Source organism: Scyliorhinus torazame, chromosome 8 (genome assembly GCF_047496885.1).
Source record: "Scyliorhinus torazame isolate Kashiwa2021f chromosome 8, sScyTor2.1, whole genome shotgun sequence".
Classification (NCBI taxonomy): Eukaryota; Metazoa; Chordata; class Chondrichthyes; order Carcharhiniformes; family Scyliorhinidae; genus Scyliorhinus; species Scyliorhinus torazame.
Window position 1 is genome coordinate 1,520,545 of NC_092714.1, and position 17,589 is coordinate 1,538,133.

The 17,589-nt window shown below is 53.2% G+C and overlaps 2 protein-coding genes across 6 annotated transcripts in view; one reads left to right on the top strand and one right to left on the bottom strand.

Moving 5' to 3' along the window:
* The window catches only part of rsph1 (radial spoke head component 1), a 276,830-nt gene extending 276,259 nt beyond the window's left edge, over positions 1-571 (bottom strand). The window contains exon 1 of one of the 2 annotated variants that reach the window (XM_072513039.1): positions 203-571. In XM_072513039.1, the coding sequence (XP_072369140.1) occupies positions 203-256 (54 nt within the window). In that variant the 5' untranslated portion in view covers positions 257-571. The remainder of the gene's footprint in view (positions 1-202) is intronic. The other variant, XM_072513038.1, reaches the window with a different exon arrangement.
* Positions 572-589: 18 nt separating this feature from the next.
* slc37a1 (solute carrier family 37 member 1) overlaps positions 590-17,589 on the top strand; it is a 198,433-nt gene continuing 181,433 nt past the window's right edge. The window contains exons 1-3 of one of the 4 annotated variants that reach the window (XM_072513034.1): positions 4,447-4,544; positions 4,914-4,988; positions 10,603-10,794. In XM_072513034.1, the coding sequence (XP_072369135.1) occupies positions 10,739-10,794 (56 nt within the window). In that variant the 5' untranslated portion in view covers positions 4,447-4,544; positions 4,914-4,988; positions 10,603-10,738. Of the gene's footprint in view, positions 711-4,434; positions 4,545-4,913; positions 4,989-10,167; positions 10,245-10,602; positions 10,795-17,589 lie in introns of those variants that run through there. The other 3 variants (XM_072513035.1, XM_072513037.1, XM_072513036.1) reach the window with 3 other exon arrangements.

Genomic DNA, 17,589 nt, shown 5'->3' on the forward strand with positions numbered 1-17,589 from the left:
ATAACTGAGTCCTGGAAGAGGCATTTCATGCCCTTCCAAAAGAAGAGGCCAGCGTTGTGTTATTTACGTCAACAATGAGGTTTATCATGGTTCTGGCCTGGAGATGGATGCCCACTCTGATCCGAGGAGTTAGTTTGATTCTTGCCATTGTGAGGCCATGGGCCCAGACTTTGCTGATTATAATATAATTAAATAAACTCACCCCTAAATAAGGGCCCTGCTCCTCTTCAAATTCCTCTGATTCGGTCAGGGACATCCTCTTGGACCAGCTCCTTCAGCAACTCACAGCCGCCCCTCTCTCCCTGTCTATTAACCTGACTTTACCTTCACTCTACTCTTGACCAATTACTATCAGTCTATCTCCTTCTCTCCCTCTCTCGATCTCTCTCTTTCGCTCCCTCTTTCTCTCTCTCACTATCTCCCTCTGTCCATTCCTGTTTACTGTAACTATGGTAACCTTCTCAACCCAGGCCACCCGCTGTCACGTGACCTGATTCCGCAGCGTCAGTGCGTCATTGCCGCAGGACCGAGCAGTCAATCCCCAGCGGAGGGGCGGGGCCCGAGGAGGGCGGGGCCCACTCTGGGACCAGGATGTTGACAGCCCCCAGGTGGCTGTTCATGGCGCATGCTCAAACCCGGCGGCGCCGGCCGCGCATGCCCAGTGAGGGTGAGGCGCTCCGGCCGGTGCACCTGTTGCGGAAACGATTCAGGTAAAAGAGAGAGAGAGGGAGAGTGTGAGGGAGAGAGAGAGAGTGTGAGGGAGAGAGAGAGTGTGTGAGGGAGAGAGAGAGAGTGTGAGGGAGAGAGAGAGTGTGTGAGGGAGAGAGAGTGTGAGGGAGGGAGAGAGAGTGTGAGGGAGAGAGAGAGTGTGTGAGGGAGAGAGAGTGTGAGGGAGAGAGAGAGAGTGTGAGGGAGAGAGAGAGAGAGTGTGAGGGAGAGAGAGTGTGAGGGAGAGAGAGAGAGTGTGAGGGAGAGAGAGAGAGAGTGTGAGGGAGAGAGAGAGTGTGAGGGAGAGAGAGAGAGTGTGAGGGAGAGAGAGAGTGTGTGAGGGAGAGAGAGTGTGAGGGAGAGAGAGAGAGTGTGAGGGAGAGAGAGAGAGAGTGTGAGGGAGAGAGAGTGTGAGGGAGAGAGAGAGAGTGTGAGGGAGAGAGAGAGAGTGTGTGAGGGAGAGAGAGAGAGTGTGTGAGGGAGAGAGAGAGAGAGTGTGAGGGAGAGAGAGAGAGAGTGTGAGGGAGGGAGAGAGAGTGTGAGGGAGAGAGAGAGAGTGTGAGGGAGAGAGAGAGAGTGTGAGGGAGAGAGAGAGAGTGTGAGGGAGAGAGAGAGAGTGTGAGGGAGAGAGAGAGAGTGTGAGGGAGAGAGAGAGAGTGTGAGGGAGAGAGAGAGAGTGTGAGGGAGAGAGAGAGAGAGTGTGAGGGAGAGAGAGAGTGTGAGGGAGAGAGAGAGAGTGTGAGGGAGGGAGAGAGAGTGTGAGGGAGAGAGAGAGAGTGTGAGGGAGAGAGAGAGAGTGTGAGGGAGAGAGAGAGAGTGTGAGGGAGGGAGAGAGAGTGTGAGGGAGGGAGAGAGAGTGTGAGGGAGAGAGAGAGAGTGTGAGGGAGAGAGAGAGAGTGTGAGGGAGAGAGAGAGAGTGTGAGGGAGAGAGAGAGAGTGTGAGGGAGAGAGAGAGAGTGTGAGGGAGAGAGAGAGAGTGTGAGGGAGAGAGAGAGAGTGTGAGGGAGAGAGAGAGAGAGTGTGAGGGAGAGAGAGAGTGTGAGGGAGAGAGAGAGAGTGTGAGGGAGGGAGAGAGAGTGTGAGGGAGAGAGAGAGAGTGTGAGGGAGAGAGAGAGAGTGTGAGGGAGAGAGAGAGAGTGTGAGGGAGAGAGAGAGAGTGTGAGGGAGGGAGAGAGAGTGTGAGGGAGGGAGAGAGAGTGTGAGGGAGGGAGAGAGAGTGTGAGGGAGGGAGAGAGAGTGTGAGGGAGAGAGAGAGAGTGTGAGGGAGAGAGGGAGAGTGTGAGGGAGAGAGAGAGAGTGTGAGGGAGGGAGAGAGAGTGTGAGGGAGAGAGAGAGTGTGAGGGAGAGAGAGAGAGTGTGAGGGAGAGAGAGAGAGTGTGAGGGAGAGAGAGTGTGAGGGAGAGAGAGTGTGAGGGAGAGAGAGTGTGAGGGAGGGAGAGTGTGAGGGAGGGAGGGAGAGTGTGAGGGAGGGAGAGTGTGAGGGAGGGAGAGTGTGAGGGAGAGAGAGTGTGAGGGAGGGAGGGAGAGTGTGAGGGAGGGAGGGAGAGTGTGAGGGAGAGAGAGTGTGAGGGAGGGAGGGAGAGTGTGAGGGAGGGAGAGTGTGAGGGAGGGAGAGTGTGAGGGAGGGAGAGTGTGAGGGAGAGAGAGTGTGAGGGAGAGAGAGTGTGAGGGAGAGAGAGTGTGAGGGAGAGAGAGTGTGAGGGAGAGAGAGTGTGAGGGAGAGAGAGTGTGAGGGAGAGAGAGTGTGAGGGAGAGAGAGTGTGAGGGAGAGAGAGTGTGAGGGAGAGAGAGTGTGAGGGAGAGAGAGTGTGAGGGAGAGAGAGTGTGAGGGAGAGAGAGTGTGAGGGAGAGAGAGTGTGAGGGAGAGAGAGTGTGAGGGAGAGAGAGTGTGAGGGAGAGAGAGTGTGAGGGAGAGAGAGTGTGAGGGAGAGAGAGTGTGAGGGAGAGAGAGTGTGAGGGAGAGAGAGTGTGAGGGAGAGAGAGTGTGAGGGAGAGAGAGTGTGAGGGAGAGAGAGTGTGAGGGAGAGAGAGTGTGAGGGAGAGAGAGTGTGAGGGAGAGAGAGTGTGAGGGAGAGAGAGTGTGAGGGAGAGAGAGTGTGAGGGAGAGAGAGTGTGAGGGAGAGGGAGTGTGAGGGAGAGGGAGTGTGAGGGAGAGGGAGTGTGAGGGAGAGGGAGTGTGAGGGAGAGGGAGTGTGAGGGAGAGGGAGTGTGAGGGAGAGGGAGTGTGAGGGAGAGGGAGTGTGAGGGAGAGGGAGTGTGAGGGAGAGGGAGTGTGAGGGAGAGGGAGTGTGAGGGAGAGGGAGTGTGAGGGAGAGGGAGTGTGAGGGAGAGGGAGTGTGAGGGAGAGGGAGTGTGAGGGAGAGGGAGTGTGAGGGAGAGGGAGTGTGAGGGAGAGGGAGTGTGAGGGAGAGGGAGTGTGAGGGAGAGGGAGTGTGAGGGAGAGGGAGTGTGAGGGAGAGGGAGTGTGAGGGAGAGGGAGTGTGAGGGAGAGGGAGTGTGAGGGAGAGGGAGTGTGAGGGAGAGAGAGTGTGAGGGAGAGGGAGTGTGAGGGAGAGGGAGTGTGAGGGAGAGAGAGTGTGAGGGAGAGGGAGTGAGAGTGTGAGGGAGAGGGAGTGAGAGTGTGAGGGGGGGGGGGGGGGGTGTGTGCGAGAGGGGGGGGAGAGTGTGTGCGAGAGGGGGGGGAGAGTGTGTGCGAGAGGGGGGGGGGGAGGGAGGAGGAGGGGGGGGGGGAGGGAGGAGGAGGGGGGGGGGGGAGGGAGGAGGGGGGGGGGGGAGGGAGGAGGGGGGGGGAGGGAGGAGGAGGGGGGGGGAGGGAGGGAGGAGGAGGGGGGGGGGAGGGAGGAGGAGGAGGGGGGGGGGAGGGAGGAGGGGGGGGGGGAGGGAGGAGGGGGGGGGGGAGGGAGGAGGGGGGGGGGGGAGGGAGGAGGGGGGGAGGGAGGAGGGGGGGGGGGGAAAGGGGGGGGGAAGGGGGGGGGGGGGGAAGGGAGGGGGGAAGGGAGGGGGGGGGGAGGGGGGGAAAGGAGGGGGGGGGGAAGGGAGGAGGGGGGGGGGGGAAGGGAGGAGGGGGGGGGGGGAGGGGGGGGGGGGGAGGGGGGGGGGAAAGGGAGGGGGAGGGGAGGGGAGGGGGGGGGAGGGGGGGGGGAAAGGGAGGGGGAGGGGGGGGGGGGGGAAAGGGAGGGGGAGGAGGGGGGGAGGAGGGGAGGAGGGGGGGGGAGAGGAGGGGAGGGGGGGGGGGAGGGGAGGGGGGGGGGAGGGGAGGGGGGGGGGAGAGGGGGGAGGGGGGGGGAGAGGGGGGAGGGGGGGGGAGAGGGGGGGAGAGGGGGGGAGAGGGAGGAGGGGGGGGAGGGGGGGGGAGGGGGGGGGAGAGGGGGGGAGAGGGGGGGAGAGGGAGGAGGGGGGGGAGGGGGGGGGAGAGGGGGGGGGGAGGGGAGGGGAGGGAGGGGGGAGGGGAGAGAGGGGGAGAGGGGGGGGGGAGGGAGGGAGGGGAGGGGAGAGGGAGTGTGTGTGTGTGTGAGGCAGAGAGAGAGAGAGAGAGTGTATGAGGGAGGGAGAGAGAGTGTGAGAGTGAGAGAGTGGGGCAGGCACATGGGCGGTGGGGGGAGAGAGGGGGAGACGGGACTTGGGGGGGGGGGGGGGGGAAGAGAAGGTGACGGGGCATGGGTGAATGCAGAGGGTTTTATTTTTATCTGTTTGTGCGCTGTGGTGTTGCTTGATCAGTGTTTGTTGTACAGCTCTCATTGCCTTGAACTGGGAGTGTCGCTGGGCCATTCGAGAGGGGGGGCAGTTAGAGTCCGCAGCATCGCTGTGTGGGTCTGGAGTCACATGTAGGCCACAAGGTGAGGATGACAGATTTCCTTCCTTAAAGGACATTAGTGACCCAGATGGGGTTTTATGACCATCGACAATGGTTTCATGGTCATCATTAGAATTTTAATCCCAGTTTTATTTCAATTCAAATTTCACCATCTGCCATGCCAGGATTGGAACCCTGGGTCTCTGCAATACTGGCCTAGTGACAATACCACAATGCCACCAGTGGTGGGAGAGGGATGGGGTGGTGGGGAGGGAAGGACGGCAGGGAGGGAGTGAGGTAGCCGGGTTTGACCGAGAAAGACGGCAGATCGGGGGAATTCTGTGACCTTGTTTTTGAGCCAAAACAGTAACTCAGCAAAGCTTTGACTGTGATTTGCTGTTTGTAATTGCAGTCTCCGATCAGTCGCCAAAAGCAATAATGAGGGAAGATGATGTGGGAAACTCAATAAGGACACGTCGGAGCTGTGGTTAGTTTTCAACGAGAAATGTTTGTCATTTGTAAACATGCAGCACCCGAACCTCCCAAGCTCAATATGCAACCACACACAACTCACCGGCCCGGCGTCACTGGGCCAGCCGGCGTAACTGGGATAGCCGGCGTAACTGGGATAGCCGGCGTCACTGGGCCAGCCGGCGTCACTGGGCCAGCCGGCGTCACTGGGCCAGCCGGCGTAACTGGGCCAGCCGGCCTCACTGGGGCAGCCGGCGTCACTGGGGCAGCCGGCGTCACTGGGGCAGCCGGCCTCACTGGGGCAGCCGGCCTCACTGGGGCAGCCGGCGTCACTGGGGCAGCCGGCGTCACTGGGGCAGCCGGCCTCACTGGGGCAGCCGGCCTCACTGGGGCAGCCGTCGTCACTGGGGCAGCCGGCCTCACTGGGGCAGCCGGCGTCACTGGGGCAGCCGGCGTCACTGGGGCAGCCGGCGTCACTGGGCCAGCCGGGGTCACTGGGCCAGCCGGCGTCACTGGGCCAGCCGGCGTCACTGGGGCAGCCGGCGTCACTGGGGCCAGCCGGCGTCACTGGGCCAGCCGGCGGATGGCCATTCACTCTGATCACAATACGGCAGCAAAATTACAGAGGACGTATTTTAAATTGAAGCATCTAGTCTCCACTATCTGTGACACCTTTTCCAAACGCCACTCCCTGCCAGTGTGTTTGAGTGTAGGGCGTGATGCTCACTTGCTTGATGAAAAATCTGGATATTTTTGCCCAGTTCCCAGAATATCGACTCCTTCCTTTCATCGTCCAAATATCTCTGCCAAGTAATTTCCAAAAGAAAAATACTTGGATCCAGTACTCGTGGAATGGGTTGAATAGGTCGCAGGTCAGGCACAGGGGTCAGGGTTCACTGCGCGCATCTCTTGCTTTGAGAGCCAGTGTGAGCATCTGTCCAGTACTGAGGGATCATCATGTAACAAATCAGTCAGCAGCTTAATTCAACCTCCTGGGATCCCAGTCATACCGGGTGGCATTCCCATCCTTGTCCTCAGAGAGGCAGTGGCATTGTAATGTCACTGGCCGAGGCCCAGCCCAATGCCCTGGAGACGGGGGATCAAATCCCAACTGTTGCTCTGTTTCTCTGGTTATGAATATGGCGGTCAATATGGTCGCCTTCCTTAATCCTAATTATGTTTATGCCTTAGAGTCGCCAGGTATCTTTCGGTACCGCCACGAGGTTCAAACCCGAATAACGATCAAAGAGCCAATACACCAGTTAGTTAGTTCAAAGTCAGTACTATTTATTTACACACACAGTAATATCTACTCATGCACAAAGTACTACAAACTAAACTATCTCTAACGTGAACGCCTATACTTAGCTTCGGGTGGCCGCTCAGAGGACCAATGGCCGTTGTTCGGATCTGAGGCTGTTGGGTTCGAAGGTATACAGGAGAACAGCTAAGGTCGTCTGTCTGGTAGCGAGCGTTGACCTTGGACTTACCTGCTTCTGGTGCAGCTGGTGGACGGCCTCTCCGCTTTGAGAGCCAAATCCAAGAGAGCGATTCTCTCTCGCGGGGTTTCTTCTTGTACCCGGAGGGGCTTCGCGCGCTTTTGGGCGGGCCTCAGACTTGGCCCCAATTAATTGGGCTGCATCTTGATCACTGGCATTGATCTTGACCAATAAAGGGGTGGGTGCCCTGATGGCTGGGTGTGTCTTTGGTGGCCGTTGGCCTGGCTTTGTTTGCGCTTTCGGTTTGGGGAACTGGCGCCGGGGTGTCTGGAGCTAGATCGGTTGCTTGAGTGTCTTTCCTTTGTTCCCGGAGATGGGCCATCAATATGTTAAATGACCTACAGTTTCAGTCTTGTCTGGGAGCTGCCTTCCCAATATGCATACAGGCTCTGTGCCTGCTTGCTTTCCTAACATTGTCCATAGTTCCCTCCATTCATTGCGAGCATCCATTTTGTATTCTGGTAGTGGCCATCCCAGATGGCTACACAACCCAACAGCTGATGGAATTGAAGCTCAATTACTAAATCTGGAATATTAACATGCTGGTCTCAGTAGGAAGGAAATCTGCCATCCTTGCCTGGTCTAGCCTCAGAAATGTGGTTGACTCTGAAATGGCCAAGCAAATTGGCTGCAAAGTCTAAAAGGAATGAAACTGGGCGGATCGGCCAACATTGACCAAAGTGCTGGAACCAGCAATGGCAAACCCAGCCCTGCCGACCCTGCAAAGTCGTCCTCACGAACATTGGGGGCTTGTGCCAAGTTGGGACAGCTGTCACACTGAGTCAAGTTACAGCCTGACATTGTCTGTAAGGTGTGATTCTGAGTGTGACCTTGTCCCAGACAACACTATCACCATTCCTGAGTATGTCCTGTCTCACCGGCAGGACAAATCCAGCAGAGGGGGCGACACAGTGAGATACAGTCAGGAGGGAGTTTTCTGCGAGTCTTCAACATCGACTCTGGACCCCATGAAGTCTCCTGGCTTCAGGTTAAACATGGGCAAGGAAACCTCCTGCTGATTACCACGTACCGGCCACCATTAGCTGATGAATCAGTTCTCCTCCATGTTGAACACCACTTGGAGGGAGCACTGAGGGTGGCGAGGGCGCAGAATATTCTCTGTGTGGGGGTTTCAATGTCCATCACCAAGAGTGTCTCGGTAGTACCACCACAGACCGAGCTGGCCGGGTCCTAAAGGACAGAGCTGCTAGACTGTCTGGGAGCGGTTGAATAAACTCGGTTTGTTCTCACTGGAACGAAGGAGGTTGAGGGGAGACCTGATAGAGGTCTACAAAATTATGAGGGGCATAGACAGAGTGGATAGTCAGAGGCTTTTCGCCAGGGTAGAGGGGTCAATTACTAGGGGGCATAGGTTTAAGGTGAGAGGGGCAAGGTTTAGAGTAGATGTACGAGGCAAGTTTTTTACACAGAGGGTAGTGGGTGCCTGGAACTCGCTACCGGAGGAGGTAGTGGAAGCAGGGACGATAGGGACATTTAAGGGGCATCTTGACAAATATATGAATAGGATGGGAATAGAGGGATACGGACCCAGGAAGTGTAGAAGATTGTAGTTTAGTCGTGCAGCATAGTCGGCATGGGCTTGGAGGGCCGAAGGGCCTGTTCCTGTGCTGTGCATTTCTTTGTTCTTTGCAGCAGGTGGTGAGGGAAAAACATACTTGACCTCCTCCTCACCAACCTGCCTGCTGCAGATGTATCTGTCCCTGACAGTATCGGTAGAAGTGACCACAGCACAGTCCTGGTGGAGACAAAGTCCCGTCTTCACATTGAGGATACCCTTCATCGTGTTGTGTGGCACTACCACCGTGCTAAATGGGACAGACTTCAAACAGACCGTGCAACTCCAGACTGGGCATCCATGAGGAGCTGTGGGTCATCAGCAGCAGCAGAATTGTATCAACCACAATCTGCAACCTCCTGGCCCGGCGTATCCCCCACTCCCCCATTACCCCCCAGCCAGGGGATCCACCCTGGTTCAATGAAGAGTACAGGAGAGCTTGCCAGGAGCAACACCAGGCAGACCGAAAAATCATGTGTTAACCTGGTGAAACCACAACACAGGACTACTTGTGCCAAACAGCATAAGCAGCAAGTAATAGGCAGAGCTAAGTGATTCCACAACTACCGCATCAGATCTAAGCTCTGCAGTCCTGCCACATCCAGCTGTGAATGGTGGTGGACAATTAAACAACTCACTGGAGGAGGAGGCTTCACAAATATCCCCATCCTCAATGATGGAGGAGCCCAGCATCTGTGCGAAAGACAAGGCTGAAGCATTCGCAACAATCTCCAGCCAGAAGTGCCGAGTGGATGATCCGTCTCGGTCTCCTCCGGAGGTCTCCAGCATCACAGATTCAGTCTTCAGACAATTTGATTCACTCCACATGTTAGCAAAAAACGGCTGAAGACACTGGATACTGCAAAGGCGATGGACCCTGACAATATCCCAGCAATAGTACTGAAGGCTTGTGCTCCAGAACCTGCCACACCCCTAGCCAAGCTGTTCCAGTACAGTTGCAACACTGGCATCTACCCAGCAATGTGGAAAATTGCCCAGTGTGTCCTGTACACAAGAAACAGGACAAATCCAACCCAGCTAATTACCATCCTATCTGTCTACTCTCTGTCATCAGCAAAGTGATGGAAGGAGTCATCAACAGTGTTATCAGACGGCACTTACTCAGCAATACCCTGCTCACAGACACTCAGTTTGGGTTCCGCCAGGGTCACTCAGCTCCTGACCTCATTACAGCCTTGGTTCAAACATGGACAAAAGAGCTGAATCCCACAGTCCAAACATGTGAAGGTTCGGTGGATTGGTTATGTTAAATTGCCCCTAATTAGCCAAAGGTTAGGCGGGGCCATGGGGATAGTGTGTGAGCCTAGGTGGGATACTCTCTCAGAGGGTCGGTGCAGACCCGAAGGGGAGAATGGCCTCCTTCTGCACTGTAGGGATTCCATGTTGTCAATGGGAATCAGGGCAGAAACTCTTTGCTGGTTGGAGTCATACCCGGCACAAAGGAAGATGGCTGTGGTGGTTGGAGGTCAATCATCTCAGCTCCAGGACATCACTGCAGGAGTTCCTCAGGGTCGTGGCCTCGGCTCCAACCATCTTCAGCTGCTTCATCAATGACCTCCCTTCCATCGTAAGGTCAGAAGTGGGGATGTTCGCTGTGGATTGTCTCGACTCCTCAGATAATGAAGCAGTCCGTGTCCAAATGCAGCGAGACCCGGACAATATCCAGGCTTGGGGCTGACAAGTAGCAAGTTACATTAGCGCCACACAAGTGCCCGGCAATGACCATCTCCTACAAGAGAGCATCTAACCTTTGTTTTTTTTATTCAATCATGGAACGTGGGCGTCGCTGGGCCAGCACTTACTGCCCATTGACAGATGCAGTATGATGTGGATGAATGTGAGGTTATCCGCTTCGGTAGTAAAAATAGGCAGGCAGATTATTTTTTGAATGGGTGTAAATTGAGAGAGGTGGATACTCAGCGAGACCTTGGTGTCCTTGTGCATCAGTCGCTGAAAGTAAGCGCGCAGGTATAGCAGGCAGTAAAGAAGGCAAATGGTATTTCGGCCTTCATAGCGAGAGGATTGGAGTATTGCAACAGAGATGTTTTACTGCAATTGTATGAGGCATTGTTGAGGCCACACCCAGAGTATTGTGTGCAGTTTCAGTGGCCTTATCTGAGGAAGGATGTTCTTGCTATGGAGGGAGTGCAGTGAAGGTTTACCAGGCTGATTTCTGGTGTGGTGGGACCGTCATATGAGGAGAGACTAAATCGATTAGGATTATATTTATTGGAGTTGAGAAGAGTTCAATACCCTGTTGATTTGGTCTCTGTGAGAGTGTGTTGCGGTTGGATGCTGTTTTACCTGTTTGCATTGTTGCCTGTAGCTAAGAGAGTTGTGAAAGAATGCAGCACGAATGGCTACTCCCAGTATGTTAATGAAGCTGAGATGAATTCTCTTCTGGTTATAGTGAGACTGTGACTCAGGGTAGTGTCACTGGGAGCAAATATCCCTTGTTAATGATGATTGTCAGTTTCAACAGTGGTGTTCATGATCTGAGCTGTAATAAATGGTAATTATCTGTCTTTCTACAGATTATTCACAGAGAAGAGAACTGGGAGAGGAACGGAGTGATGAAAAATCTTTGTGAATAATTAGAAATACTCAAAGCCGCCAGCTTTTTAACCGTTTTACTAGCTCGTGAGAGTTCAGAAGACTGGGAGCAAGTCAATGGCACCACTTCCCCTCGGCATTCGCTTCATAACTTCATTTACAAGGGATCAGTGGTAAGTTCAACTTTAGGAGGGTGTTGCTATCTTTTGTAATCATTTCCTGGTGCGTAATGTGATAATTTAAGTGAAGCTTGTCTGTTCCTGAGTCTTGCATCATTGCCCTTCTGCCCCTGTGTGACAGCACCAGCTATAAAGTGCCTTCTGCCACCTATTAAAGTAAATAGACACTCCTGTAATTGTCTGCAAGATGAGTTTGTAATTGCAGATACTTCTAAATAGCAGAGTTGGATTTAATATTGACAGAGCGGGAATGGGTTTGCCAGCTACCTGGCGGAAGGATGTCTGAAATTCTGCCTTCGTACTGTTCAGCCTAATATTCCTGTGGCGAATGTATAATTACTGATAATTCACCAGTGCACTGTTATGTTATTAACCCTGTGGGCTCTACCTATGGGCCATTGTGTGGCTTCATCCACGGGGGATATGTTGGGGCATGTATGGGCTCCGCCCATGGCTCCGCCCCCTTTACAGGAAGTATAAGAGCTGCTGACCTGCGGGGCCGCCTTCAGTGTTGTACTGGTCACAGGCAGGCTCAGTTCTAAGCTGATTAAAACCACGGTTTACTTCTCCACGTGTCTTCGAGTGAATTGATGGTCGCATCAATTCCCATAGCTCTTGATGCTGGGGGGCAACCATTTTACAATTGATTTCATAAATTCACATCATAAAATGCACAGAAAATGTAGGTCGATGACATGCAGCAACAATAAGTGGTGCAGTAATCATTGTCAATCATCTTCAATCTTTTAAGGCTAACGTGCAGGTTCAATGGGCATTTAGGGAGGCAAATGCAATGTTAGCATTCATATCGAGAGGGCTAGAATACAAGACCAGGGATGTACTTCTGAGGCTGTATAAAGCTCTGGTCAGACCCCATTTGGAGTATTGTGAGCAGTTTTGGGCCCCGTATCTAAGGAAGGATGTGCTGGACTTGGAAAGGGTCCAAAGGAGGTTCACAAGAATGATCCCTGGAATGAAGAACTTGTCGTATGAGGAACGGTTGAGGACTCTGGGTCTGTACTCGTTGGAGTTTAGAAGGATGAGGGGGGATCTTATTGAAACGTACAGGATACTGTGAGGCCTGGATAGAGTGGACGTGGACCGGGTGGTTCCGCTTTTAGGAAAAACTAGAAGCAGAGGACACCATCTCAGACTAAAGAGACGATCCTTCCAAACAGAAATTAGGAGGAATTTCTTTAGCCGGAGGCTGGAGAATCTGTGGGACTCTTCGCCGCAGAAGGTTGTGGAGGCCAAATAACTTGAGTATCTTTAAGGCAGAGATAGATAGTGTTGTGTTATTCTGCATCGGATAACACAGGCTGCTACTTGATGCAGTCTTAAATAAAGCATGCTGAGACTTTGAAATGAGTTCAACGTGTTTATTGAACTATTAACACAGTTCTCAAATGAGTTCGACTCTCTGCTAATCTAACTGTAGTAACTTTGGGCCCCGTATCTAAGGAAGGATGTGCTGGACTTGGAAAGGGTCCAAAGGAGGTTCACAAGAATGATTGAGTATAAGAATTGGCAAGTCATGTTGCAGCTGTATAGAACCTTAGTTAGGCCACACTTGGAGTATAGTGTTCAATTCTGGTCGCCACACTACCAGAAGGATGTGGAGGCTTTAGAGAGGGTGCAGAAGAGATTTACCAGAATGTTGCCTGGTATGGAGGGCATGAGCTATGAGGAGCAATTGAATAAACTCGGTTTGTTCTCACTGGAACGAAGGAGGTTGAGGGGCGACCTGATAGAGGTATACAAAATTATGAGGGGCATAGACAGAGTGGATAGTCAGAGGCTTTTCCCCAGGGTAGAGGGGTCAATTACAAGGGGGCATAGGTTTAAGGTGAGAGGGGCAAAGTTTAGAGTAGATGTACGAGGCAAGTTTTTTACGCAGAGGGTAGTGGGTGCCTGGAACTCACTACCGGAGGAGGTAGTGGAAGCAGGGACGATAGGGACATTTAAGGGGCATCTTGACAAATATATGAATAGGATGGGAATAGAAGGATACGGACCCAGGAAGTGTAGAAGATTGTAGTTTAGTCGGGCAGTATGGTCGGCACGGGCTTGGAGGGCCGAAGGGCCTGTTCCTGTGCTGTACATTTCTTTGTTCTTTGTTCTAACTCCGTCTAACTGTGCCAGCTTGCTCTAAGCCACGTGCTGGGGTGTGATGCTGCTGATCAACCCTGTCTAACTCTCTAGATGTCTGTCTGTGGACAGAGGCAGGGTGTGAGTGGAAGGCGGCGCACCGAACAGAGTGGCTAGAGCTAAAAGCCAAGCTCACCACTGCACCCATCCTTGCATTCTTTGACCCAGACCGAGAGACCAAGATATCCACAGATGCGAGAAATGAAATGAAATGAAAATCGCTCATTGTCACAAGTAGGCTTCAAATGAAGTTACTGTGAAAAGCCCCTAGTCGCCACAGTCCGGAGCCTGTTTGGGGAGGCTGTTACGGGAATGGGGGCGGTGTTGCTTCAAAGAGATGACGCGTCATCCTGGGTACCAGTAGCATACACGTCACGGGCAATGACACCCACTGAGACTAGATGAAATGAAATGAAAATCGCTTGTCACAAGTAGGCTTCAAATGAAGTTACTGTGAAAATCCCCTAGTCGCCACATCCCGGCGCCTGTTCGGGGAAGCTGTTACGGGAATCGAACCGTGCTGCTGGCCTGCCTTGGTCTGCTTTCAAAGCCAGCGATTTAGCCCTGTGCTAAACCAGCCCCTATGCGCAGATTGAGGAGGAGTGTTTAGGTCTTCTCTTCGGCATCCTCAAATTTCATGATTATGTGTTGTGACGGATCATAGGCCTCTGGTCCACATCATCCCAAAGGACCTGAACGACATGACGCCTCGTTTGCAGAGAATTCTGCTCAAACTCCAGAGGTATGATTTCAATTTGGTGTACACCCCTGGCAAGGAGCTCATCATCGCCGATGCATTGTCCCGCTCCGTCAGCTCACCCAGTGAACCACTGGAGATCATACAGTACATTGAATTGCAGGTACAACTGTGTGCAAGCACTCTCCCGGCAACAGATGAGAAGATCGTTCTCATCCGAGAAGAGATGGCCAAAGATCCCTGTTGCAGCGAGTGATCTACAACCTCAGCAACGGCTGGCAGAAAGGGCAATGCCCACAATTTTACAACGTCAAGGATGACCTGACGCTGATCGACATCATACTGCTCAAGCTGGACATGATAGTCATCCCGCTACGGCTCCAGAGCACGGTGCTGCGGCAGATTCAAGAGGGACACCTGCGCGTAGAAAAGTGCAGACGCAGGGCCCGGCAAGCTGTCTACTGGTCCGGCATCAACCAGGACATCACGGACATGGTCCTGAACTGCGAAACCTGTCAGAGGTTCCAACCAGCGCAGAGCAAGGAGACGCTCCAACCACATGGCCTAGAGACCTCTCCGTGGTCCAAGGTTGGCATTGACCTATTCCACGCGAATGGTCGTGACTATATCTTAATCATCGATTACTTTTCAAACTATCCTGAGGTGCTGAAGCTGCCAGACCTCACCTCACGGACCGTCATCAAAGCGTGCAAAGAGACAGTCTCACGGCATGGCATCCCGAACACCGTCATGAGCGACAATGGCCCGAGCTTCCACAGTCGAGAATGGCCCACGTTTGCCAAGAGCTATAATTTCAGGCATGTCACCTCCAGTCCGCAGTCCAATAGCAAAGTCGAAAAAGGGGCACGTCGTTAAGCAGCTCATCCGCAAGGCCTTGGACTCCGCTTCCGACATACACCTTGCACTACTTGCATGTCGCCAGCTCAACTGCTGATGAACAGGGACCTGCGGACGACGCTTCCAGCCATACACCTGCCCAACCTTCATCACCTCCCGGTGCTGCAGAAGGTGCAGCAGCTTCGCGACAGCCAGAAGCAGGGCTGTGACGCACATGCCACTGATCTGGACGTGCTATCCCCGGCAGACACGGTCAGGATCAAGAGTCCGGATGGTGGGTGGTCTGCTCTGGCTGTCGTTGTTCGACAGGCCGCGTCCAGATCCTATGTCATACGTATGGCTGAAGGCTCCATTGTGCAAAGGAATCCAAGGGCACTGCGAAAAGTTGCTTATCCACAACCACTTTCCCCTCCATTTCCACATGTCGAATTACCACCTCGAACCACGAGGCCACCAGTCGTGCCTCCTACTCGCCTGTCAAGACACCGTCATCCCCTCCACCACCTCTCCGGCGGTCGACGAGGATCAGACGCAAGCCTCAGAGACTGGACTTATGAGCATTTGTTTTGTTTGTTCCGTTCTGTGTTCCTCAGTCAGTCACATTAGACAGACACACTCATGTATATACACATCTAAAAAAAAGGGGAGATGTCATGATATACAAACATGCAACCAATGAACACTCAGAATAGGACACAACCAATGGGCAGTCAGGACACTCAGAGGTGGCATCACCACAAGGGGGCATGACATAAACACTATAAAAGGGACGAGGCACTCACACCCTGCCTCTGTCCACAGACAGACATATAGAGAGTTAGACAGGGTTGATCAGCAGCATCACACCCCAGCACGTGGCTTAGAGCAAGCTGGTACAGTTAGACGGAGTTACTACAGTTAGATTAGCAGAGAGTCAAACTCATTTGAGAACTGTGTTAATAGTTCAATAAACATGTTGAACTCATTTCAGAGTCTGGAGCATCCTTTAGTTAAGATTGCGTCAAATAGCAGGCTATGTTATCAGAAGCAGCATAACACAACATGATACCAGGAGTAACTGTTCAATCTATTTCGTTCAACTCAACAAGATCCGTGACAACCAGCTACTGAATACAGGCACAATGGACAAGATTCAGGCTCCTCATCAGCTCAGGACCACTGGCAATCTTCGTGCCAACTGCCGATCATTCAAGCAGAAATTTCAACTATACGTGGAAGCATCCGACCTCAATGGCACGACTGATGCTGGGAAGATAGCTCTTCTACTCATCACTGCGAGGTGGACACCAAATGAAATCTTCGAGCGTTACATCTTCAAGCAGAGGATGCAAGATAAAGACAAATCCTTCACCTCCTATCTAACTAATCTTAGACTGCTAACGCGATCCTGCAACTTCGGTGATATCACTGACTCCATGATCAGAGACCAGATCGTTTTTGGAGTCCACTCTGATCCTCTACGAGAGCAATTGTTGAAAATTAAGCACATGACCCTGCCAGTCGCGATTGAAACGTGTACTGTGCATGAGCACTCTAAAAATCGCTATTCACTGTACAAAACGGCAGAAAGTGAAAAACAAGCCTCCCACAAGGTGGCGAGTGTTCAGGCCATCTCGCGGATGCAGCGCCTCCACATGGACGAAAGCGGCCATTTCGCGCGCTCTTCCCGGGGCCCGACGCATGCGCAATGCGATCAGGAACACGAAACGCCGAAAACCGCACTGCGCAGGTGCAGACGCCCGAGCACCGTGCAGGCGCAACAACGCACTGAGCGTCATAACGCCGACATCATGGCGTGTGCGAACTGTGGCACCGCCCATCTTTGAAAAACTGCCCTGTAAGAGGCAAATACTGTTTAAACTGTTGGAAACCAAACCACTATGCAGCCCTGTGCAGATCTGCACCACCAGTCAGGAGCCAGCGCTCCCAATTCCGACAGCGGCGCATCAGAAGTGTGCAACACCGAATGCATGACTCTGATCCAGGCAGTGCGACGGATCCTGATGATGGATACCTGGACAACACTTAACATCGCGAGTCCAATCAATCCTGGCCGTGGATTCCGAGGACGAATAGCGAGCAGTGATGAAGATCAACCACTGCCCCATCCAGTTCAAGCTGGACACGGGTGCCTCCGCCAACCTGATTTCGCAGGTGGACTTCAAGAGAATCAAGAAGCCCCCACAATCCTTCCAGCTGCCTGCAAACTCCTGCAAAATGGAAACGCAATCAAAGCACTGGGGTCCTGCCATCTGCAGGTGTCCAGCCGACACACACAAGCAAGCTTACGCTTCGAGTTTGTTAAACCAGACAGGGCGTCCCTGCTAGGTGCGCACGCCTGCAAGCAACTGAACCTCATTCAAAGTGTCTACACCACAACGCCGTCCCATTCGGATCTTCAGGCCGGCATCGACAACATCCTAACCCAGCGCCCAGATGTATTTAGCGGGATGGGCACGCTGCCGTACGAGTACAAGATTCTACTGCGGCCTGATGCCAAGCCAGTGGTCCACGCTCCACGACGTGACCTTGCCCCACTGAGAGAGCGCCTGAAGGCAGAGCTCACAAGTCTACAACAAAAAGGCATCATCTCCAAGATCACTGAACCAACCGACTGGGTCAGCTCGATGGTGTGCGTAAGGAAGCCGTCAGGGGACCTACGCATCTGCATTGACCCCAAGGATCTAAACAAAAACATTATGCGGGAACATTGCCCCATCCCGAAGAGGGAAGAAATCCCGAGTGAGATGGCACACGTGCGCTTCTTCACAAAATTGGACGCATCCCAAGGATTTTGGCAAATCCAACTTGAAGAATCCAGCAGAAGGCTCTGCACCTTCAACACGCCTTTTGGCAGATTCTGCGACAACCGAATGCCATTTGGCATCATCTCGGCATCAGAGATTTTCCATCGCATCATGGAACAGATAATGGAGGGAATAGAAGGGGTTTGTGTCTACGTTGACGATATCATAATCTGGTCCACAACCCCAGAAAAACGGGTGTCGCGACTCAAGAAAGTATTCCGACGCACACACGCCTTAAGCTAAACAGGTCCAAGTGCTGTTTTGGGACATCCACGCTGA